This window comes from Maniola hyperantus, chromosome 13 (genome assembly GCF_902806685.2).
Source record: "Maniola hyperantus chromosome 13, iAphHyp1.2, whole genome shotgun sequence".
NCBI classification, from domain to species: domain Eukaryota; kingdom Metazoa; phylum Arthropoda; class Insecta; order Lepidoptera; family Nymphalidae; genus Maniola; species Maniola hyperantus.
In genome coordinates this window covers 10,245,768-10,254,672 of record NC_048548.1, presented here as the reverse complement: position 1 = coordinate 10,254,672, position 8,905 = coordinate 10,245,768, and the positions used below count along the sequence as shown (strand labels likewise).

At 38.3% G+C, this 8,905-nt stretch overlaps 1 protein-coding gene across 2 annotated transcripts; it reads left to right on the top strand.

The window, feature by feature from the left end:
• The first annotated feature begins 522 nt into the window (after positions 1-522).
• Positions 523-8,708, top strand: LOC117987643 (luc7-like protein 3). 2 transcript variants are annotated; one of them, XR_011237458.1, is made up of 9 exons: positions 523-830; positions 1,224-1,419; positions 1,660-1,757; positions 2,528-2,679; positions 3,222-3,359; positions 4,358-4,576; positions 4,988-5,196; positions 5,442-6,201; positions 8,076-8,708. XR_011237458.1 is itself a non-coding variant. In XM_034974677.2 (9 exons), the coding sequence occupies exons 1-8, from the start codon at positions 726-728 to the stop codon at positions 5,486-5,488; spliced, it is 1,164 nt and encodes a 387-aa protein (XP_034830568.1). In that variant the 5' UTR covers positions 523-725; the 3' UTR covers positions 5,489-5,524; positions 8,076-8,708. The 2 variants fall into 2 exon arrangements, 1 of the variants encoding a protein (XP_034830568.1); XM_034974677.2 differs by having other exon boundaries at positions 5,442-5,524.
• The last annotated feature ends 197 nt before the right edge of the window (positions 8,709-8,905 follow it).

Sequence of the window (8,905 nt, the reverse complement as noted above, 5' to 3'; positions counted from 1 at the left end):
CACGCTCGGCAGTCGAAGTAAAATCTATAATTGCTATAGATCACGAATATTTCATCGCTCACTTGAATACGTTTGCATACATAATATACACATCTATGTTTCTTAGTAGGTACGAAATGTAAAAAAATAAATTATAAAATTAACAACTTCAGTTTATTGTAAACTTTAACACTTGATAATAAAATAAAATTGCAAAATATTGCATGTCACACACTGCCCGTGTGGCATGGGATTTGTTGTCTCATTACACATCTCACAAGAAAACCTATAAATATTTTATCGGTAAGTATCGATTGCACCACATCACTATTAAAGTGCCGTAAAACAGGCAACACCAGCGGGGCGATTGTTCAAAACCTTGTTGCAACAATGAGCAACAATGCATTGTGGCCAATAGTGAGCGAGCATTAACTAACGATTGCGATCGTGACATTGTAGCTGTCAAACAACCGCGTTAGGGCCACGAAACCATGAAACTGTGACCAAACGTCCTGCTTTCCGTCTCATAGACTAATTTTTTTTTTGGAAATTGCATTTGCAGTGCAATAAAAAAAAAATGGCGGATGTTACTTTGCGTCTGGTGAATTTCTGTTGAAATAAAATAATAATATTCTAATAATTGTTTAACCATACATTAAAAATCATTTTTCACCTTCGGTATTGACTAAGAAAGTGTTTGAACACTGAACAATTACTCGATTGTGTAAATACATCGGTATTTTACAATGGCGGTGTTAGCGGCGGCACAGTTGCTAGATGAGTTGATGGGCAGACACCGTAACACTAATCCAAATGAAAAGATAAGGAAACCCAACTGGGAAGACCCAGAAGTAAGTTAAGATTCTTAATTCTAGCTTTATTTTTATTGCTTATAACCTAGTAAGGTGTTGGTCATTTCACCATGAGTTCTAACGTTCAGCGTTCAATGTTAATCTATGCAATAGCTTGGAACTGTACCTACATAGGCAAAAGTAGTCGCCGGCCCACTACTGAGCATGGGTCTCCTCTCTGAATAAGAAGTGTTTAGCCATTGTCCACCACACTGGCCAAATATGAAATGGCAGATTTCATACAACAATGAGAACATTATGGAGAACTCTCATGAAATTTAATTGACTTGCTTGCACATGATTCCAAACATTAGAAATGAATCCCAGACCCTCCCAAGAGATACCTAGTTGAGTTTTAACCACAAATTTCTTACACAAAGAATATTTTCACAGTACTGTAAATACTACATGGTCAAATTCTGTCCTCATGACTTATTTGTTAATACACGGGCTGATCTTGGGGCCTGTCCCAAAGTACACGATGATGAAGTTAAGGATCTATTTGAAAAAGCGGACTCTTCGTACATGAAAGCTCAATATGTTGAAGAGTTTCTCCGGTTCTGCCGCCACATGATCAATGATGTAGAAAGTAAGTACTTTTTACAATAAAATAGAAATAGCCTTTATTTCGGAGTCCACAAAGTTTTAGTAATCAAGGTGTTTGCATCAAGCTACGAAAGTTGTATACCATTTTAGCTTGTTTCTTTAATAGGGCTGTGCAGGTACTTAAGTCCCTGTATCATACCAACTATCTTACAACAGCACTATTCTAAGATTATATATTATTTAATTGTTAGATTTGCCCCATAATAATGAATTTGTTTTTCAGGAAAAATTCAAAAAGGTAAGCAAAGGCTGGAACTTATGAATTCCAAACCAGAGGGTCCACCAATGACTCAAGCTCAAACTGAGAAAAATCAGGAGCAGGTAAGAAGTAGTTTTTTAAAACATTAACAAAGTTACAGTTCATGCAATTCACGAAGGCGAGTAGACTTTACTTGTGGTTACGTTGGATACATGGGCATTGCGTGTGTGTGCATGTCGGACCAATCAGTCGCGAGCAAACGCTCACAAATGCACCCATTCAGTGTACATTACTTATACTGATACTCAACACTCGCCTTCGTGAATATTGCAAGAACTACTATAAGTGGTATTTTTGATGGATTACTGTGTGTTAGCCTACCTGTGACAATGTATATCAATCAAATGCAATTGTTAAGCAATGTTGATCCAAGCTGATAACAGGATTGGTGACAGACTTTGGAGGTTCGAATTTGGCTTTTTCATATCCTCTGAGCTCATGTCAAGCTTTCAAATTCTAGAAATTATGTTAAGCTGTCAGACCCAGTTATCATATCTTATCTACCTTATATTATAAATGCGAAAGTTGTTGGTTTGTCCTTCAATGTGTGTGGAGTGATCAGCTAACTCAATGTCTAACACTGAATGATAGCCACTGAGCGCATTTGACATTTATTTGTAATCTATTAAAGGTTTTCTATGAAAAATTATTTTAATGTCACAGTGAAGCAGCAATGTAGAATCAATCAATTCCAAATGAGCTCGGTGTTAGACACCAAGTTAAAGAATCACACCGCTGATCTGGTCAGGCTTCAGCCATGGCTAGTTTCCTTCAGTCACTCATTTGACTAGTTGTCAAATGCCGTATTGAGGCTAACTTGTTATCTTTACAGGTACAACTGCTCTCGGAAAAGATCACTGCTTTATTACAAGAGGCAGAGGAGGCAGGCAGCTGTGGAAACATTGAACAGGCCCAGGGGCTCATGAAGCTCTGTGATAGACTGAAAGAGGAAAAAGATACGCTTTTGAAACAACAAGAAAATAGGTAAAGTAAATTTAGCATTTAAACTATTGTGAGTGATTTCCATTATATGATGATCCAGGCTGTACTCACGTGCGACACAAAGTCTCAACCGCGACGCGTTTGCGAGTTGAGTCCTTGTGAAAAAGGACCCCAGATGAGTTTGAAACTAGTCTGGCTTACGTCAACTAAGCATTTGAGTACAGCCAGAAGCATCTATATTTACAAAGTCAATTTATTTAAATAAGTTCATAAAATTAAATTTATTTTCAATTTGCAAACATAGATCCAAAATATTCATAATACTCCAGTTTTACAGAATTAAATTTATAATACGCTAATGTATAATATTATATTTCATACTATAAGTCCCGGAAATTGCTAATGGGCGTGGCCGCCATTTTATTGACGTCAGCACTAGACTGAAGTTTCGAGCTGATGGTATATTTTTACTTTGGCTGACGTCAAAACGACGTCATTTCGATGTTAATGAGACATGGTTTCAGCGCAATAGCAATTTGCAGGACTTATAACAAAAATATTATTCCTAATGTTTATTTTTCCAGCCACTGGTCAATGACGGCAGAATTAGCAGCCGCTCAGGAGAAGCAAATGGAGGTGTGCCCAGTATGTGGTGCCTTCCTGATCGTCGGTGATGCTCAGCAGAGAATCGACGATCATTTGTCCGGGAAGCAACATGTTGGGTAACGTTACATACCAATCAAAATATATAAAAGGAAAAGGTGACTGACTGACTGATCTATCAACGCACATTCCATACTACTGGAGGGATCAGGCTGAAATTTGGCATGCAGATAGCTATTATGACGTAGGCATCCGATACGAAAGGATTTTTGAAAAATAACCCCGCGGACGAAGTCGCAAGCATAAGCTAGTTTCATATAAAACTCATAAGTGAACGTGTCCCATCTTAGGCCACATCATCACTTTCCATCAGGTGTGATTGTGGTCAATGTGAATTAAAATAAAATCAGTCAAGTGCGAGTCGGTCTCGCACTCAAATAGTCCCATACCATGGTACTAGAAATAATACTTTTAATTTTTTTTAATATTCACAGCGACCAGTTTGAAATTTTCATTGTTATAGTGGCAATAAAAATACACATTCTGTGAAAATTTTGATCTCATCTATGCCGGTATCAGCTGACAGACAGACAGACAGCAGCGTCTTAGTAATAAAGAAAAAACAGCTTAAACAGATATTCCAAGTGACAGATATTTTTGATTCGCCACATCTATTGTGCATAATTAATTATAATGCAGCACAAAATCTTTGGGGGAGACATGGGATAAAACTATTGGTTTGTTCTTTTTCATACTTCTTATTCCCTGACCTTATTTTGATCCTTATGAAACAGGATTGATTTTTTTTTCCAATAAATTGAAAAAATAAGAATTATCCTACTTCCTGACTACCACAATTTAAAAGTCTATGAAATAAATGTTATCCATTCAGAGCAAAATATATTTGAACTTCATCTTCAACGATAGACGTCCACTGTTGGACATAGATCTCTTGTAAGGACTTCCATACACCACGGACTTGCGCCGCCTCATCAGTCATCTTTCCACGTGAAGTCTGCTTTCTGATGCAAGGTCTAGAACTTTGAAGTCAGTCTCAAATATATTTTTTTGACGGTTATAAGTTGAATCATTTGAAGTTATTACTTTGTATTTACAGATACTTCAAATTACGTCAAGCCTACGAAGAGATGAGCGAAGCCCGTGAAAAGGAACAACAAGAGAAAGAGCGGAAGCGCCGCGAAGACAGGGAAAGAGAGCGCAGCAACCGCGGTGGCGGCCTCGGTTCAGATAGGCGCGACAGAGAGAGAATGGAGAGAGATCGCGAGCGGGATAGGGGCGACAGGGACAACAAGGATAAAGAGAAGGAGCGTCATCGGTAAGTTAATTATGGGGATGAAACTCCTCTTTTGGCAGGATAACAACGAAATAAAGAGAATGTAGCAATCGCGGTGGCGGCCTCGGTACAGATAGGCGCGACAGAACGCACGTTACGCACAACAGACGGAAACGTTTAAGTGCGGAAACCAGCCCAGAGCGAATAAGAAGGCGCGACAGAGAGGGAATAGATAGAGATCGTGAGCGAGACAGGGACAAGGATATGGGCGACAGGGACAATGGTATGGGACAACAAAGATACATTAAGCCACAGTCCCTGCGCTTGATCTTACCCATCAACTCAATTTTATCTCATCAAGACATTTAAGGGGGGAAGCCTTTATCCTAGGTGCAGAGACTTTTGAGGATATACTTCTAAGAGCATTAAGAACATGTGCTATAATGATTATAGGTCAAGCCGCGAGGGGCGTGACAAGGACCGTGACAGGGAGCGTGACCGCGACACCAGGGAACGTGACACCAAGGAGCGTGACACCAAGGAGCGTGACACCAAGGAGCGTGACACCAAAGAACGTGACACCAAGGAGCGTGACCGGGATCGCGACCGTGACACCAAGGACCGGGACCGCGATCGCGATCGCAAGCATCGCAGGGAGAGAAGTGAGTAGAACTTGTATTCTTTCAAAGTGATTTATGCCGCCATGACTTCGTTTGAATGAAATAGTTCAAAATCGGTGAGGGGGTGAAATTTTCAAAAAATTTACAAAAACAAAAACATATTTTTCTGAAAGCCCAAATACAAACTTTCAGCCCCTAACTGTTGGGCTGTGAAAAGCTAGCAGACATACAGACACACTTTCGCATTTATAATATTAGTATAGAAGTATGGATATTTGTTTTTAAAGGATCTTCGCACGAGCGGTCTCGCCGGCGCTCCCGCGACCGCCACTAGTGATTGTCAGAGGTATCACAAAAGCCCCTCGAAACGGTAAGCATACATTAACATTGCACTAAATTTGACAAGAACTATCCCTATCCGTGGAAAGAAGTTAGTATAGCACCCTCTCTATCACGTAATCCCATACTGATAGAGGCATAAATCTCAGTGGATGCTAACCATTTTTATACACCAACCAATCACAAACGAAACTATATTTTCTAATTGAATTTCGAACGTTGTCTGAAAATATTTTCGAATTCAATTCATAATGTGATTCAAAACGGTTAACTTTACAGTCACATTTTGAATTGTATTCGAAAATATTTTCAGAAAACATTCGAAATACAATAATTAGAAAACATAGTTTCGTTTGTGATTGGTTGGTGGCTCAAAATGGTTAGCACCCACTGAGGTTTATATTTATCAGTATGGGATTACGTAATAGAGAGAGCGATATTATACTAACTTCTTTTTGCGGATAAGGTATACATGAAACACATCCAACACAGTCACACTAACCAGTGTAAAGGCATTACTTAACCGCTTCATATACAAACTACTCCAAAAGAATGTTGATACAATGATAAAGTAATTTTTGAACACTGTTATTTTACAGCTTTAGTAACATACCAAAATAAAACTTCGGTTAGTGGCAAACATATGGGGAGTAATGCCCCGTTGCACTCTCGATTCGGTAGTTGTCGTCACACCGACGGACTTGCCAGGTATTTGATACGTAATTATGAATAGCCGCTGGAAGCCGACGAGGAAAGGCTTTTTGGTCAATCGCATACATCTTATAGGTTTTTTTTTTTCAAAAGGGGAATGCCCAGTCGAGAAAGGGGTTTTGGCTTAGGTACGTTCTATCAATGATAGATATTTAGGTATTAAGATTGACATCATAGATAAAGAAAGTAGAAACAAGCACTGTTTTGTACTTAAAACTTGGATGAACTTTTGTAAAGTATGAGAGAATAAAAAATTGAAGATGCAATAAAAAGAAACGCAATGGTTTTATGGGTTTAGATTTAAAAAATTTAATATACAAAACAAAAAATATTTCAGCATATGTCCATTGTATGGACTTCGAAACCATCCAACCGATGTGCCCTAAACCATGGGGTGATTACGTAAAAAGTTGCAGTAGCGATAGCAGTAGCAATCCGACAGTTCATTTGCTGTCTCTCTTCCTCTTCTTCTTTATTTTGCTTTGTGGCTATCTCTCTCTAGCCGGACGTTTGACAGCAATGATCGCGAGATTTACGCCTGTCGCGAGATACGTAATCACCCCGCCGCTTTCATTACAAAGGCAATTATGCCAAGATGGTTGTAGACCACTAAGACAATGCATTAGGCACATTATAATAAATAAACAATATTGATTGAGTTTATCTTTTATTTTGACTTTTAATTCTGGAGAGTTACACACAAATATGGTTCAGCTGCAGCAATCGTTTTAGTTATTTAAAAAAATATTTTTAGAGTACATTGATGGCCGAACCTTCGCCAAAAATGGGCATTTGCCTTTGAGATGTAAAAGAGCCTAGCGATTGACCTGACCAAGGGGATTTTAGATGAGCCGTCCGCATAAACGTCGTCTCGTTTGAGGTATTTTTTATGTAATGTTTCGTCGTTGACAATCTCGAGTTGCCACAGTCGGGGCGTTGGTGCAGATTGAATGCCAGGTATTTGTTAGGTTCCGGCACCGAATGCTAGGCTCAACGAGATAAAACTGGTCAATTTTGAATCGGAATCACACACGAAGGGTTCCGTACCGTTGTACAAGATAATACAACCCTGTACCTTTTGATTTTTTAAATTTCGATGGCGGCCATTTTGAAATTCGCCATCTTTGTTTTTTATTATTTGTTATAGCGGCAATATATCAAAAACTCTGAAAATACTTATCACCATGAGACAGCCCGCTGACAGACAGACGGACGGACAGCGGAGGTTAGTAATAGGGTCCTCAGTTGGCACGCTTTGGGTACGGAGCTCTAAAAAAGATTCCGACAAAATGAGAACCTCCTTTTTTGAAGTCGGTTAAAAATAGCGTTTTTGTCAGTTCTTCTTTTCGGTAATTAAAATTAAAGACTAATCGCGTAATTAAAGGATAATCGAGTTTTAATAGGAACTTCAAAGATATCGGCGTTGTCTTAAATATTATCATCACATAAATCAAAAGAAAAGGCGAAGTGAAAGGAGCGTTTTCCATATGCTTCTTTTTTCACAAAGCAGCTGCTGTTTTTACATCTACTGTGCATTTCCAGGTACCCTCACTATGGCAACAAGTTGGCGAATATTTTTTACCTACGTTTTTTTTTTAATATTTTTTATGTACATCTGTATGTACTGCAGCGCAGAATTTTTTATATAATCTGCAATATTTTTTTAACATACTTGATGCCATACAAATTATTGACAAAATTGCCCTTCATCCCAAATGGAATTAAAATATAACGATTGATTTCAAAATATGTGCTAATAACTGTATAATTTTCAAGTTCTCACTATGTATTGGCTCTTTCAATCGTTATATTTTATTTCATGAACAAAAATGGTAACGTTCGCTTTTTTAGCAAATGGATGGACTTTTCAGTTGCAAAACCATAGATGAAGACCATCGATGGGGGCGGCTCGACCACAGACAATGAGGTACTTTTCAAATTAAGAGAACAGCGGGCAACGAAGAGGCGAAAGCATCGTCCATTAATACCGTCTCTTGGACATCGGTTTCGAGGTGACCTAGCATACATATTTACGTGTGTAAGGATTTTTATGATTCCACATGACTTAGGCAAATGCATGTATGCGGTAGGCCGCGATTATACCTGTAAATTTCGTTTACGTAAGTAGCTTACGTAATTAATTGACTAAGGTGTTACACTTGTAAGAGTGTTTACATTAGTTTTGTCGTAAGTTAATCATGTAAGTTACTTACGTGAGTAAAACTAACAGGTGTATCTGCGGCCTTATATAATAAACTAATTGTTATACCTAATTCGATTTAAAATGTAAGTTCTTGTAAAATGTAGCTACGCGTCGGCATATATTTTATCCCTAGGGAGTTATTTTCTGTAACCAGATTCGTCTAAGGAGTGACCTTCAGGTATTTATCGATCTTTTATTTTGCTAAGTAAAATTGTGATTAATTAATTTGCTGTGTATGAATTCGTAGTGTGAACTATTAGGGATTTTACTATAATAAAAACAATTTTAATAGTGATAGTAAGATTTTGTTTTATTTTTATTATTCCTCCTTTAGATGTACCTCTCCCTAAACTCCTCTATGGTACCTACTGCTAATAGAGTGAACTAGAGTAAGGGAACCCTCGGTTTTATCTTGAATCGACATCTGTGAAATAGTAGGCTAGGGGTGACGTGAAATCAAAGATACCTAGTCGTTTCATTAGAGAGAGAGCCAGCGCG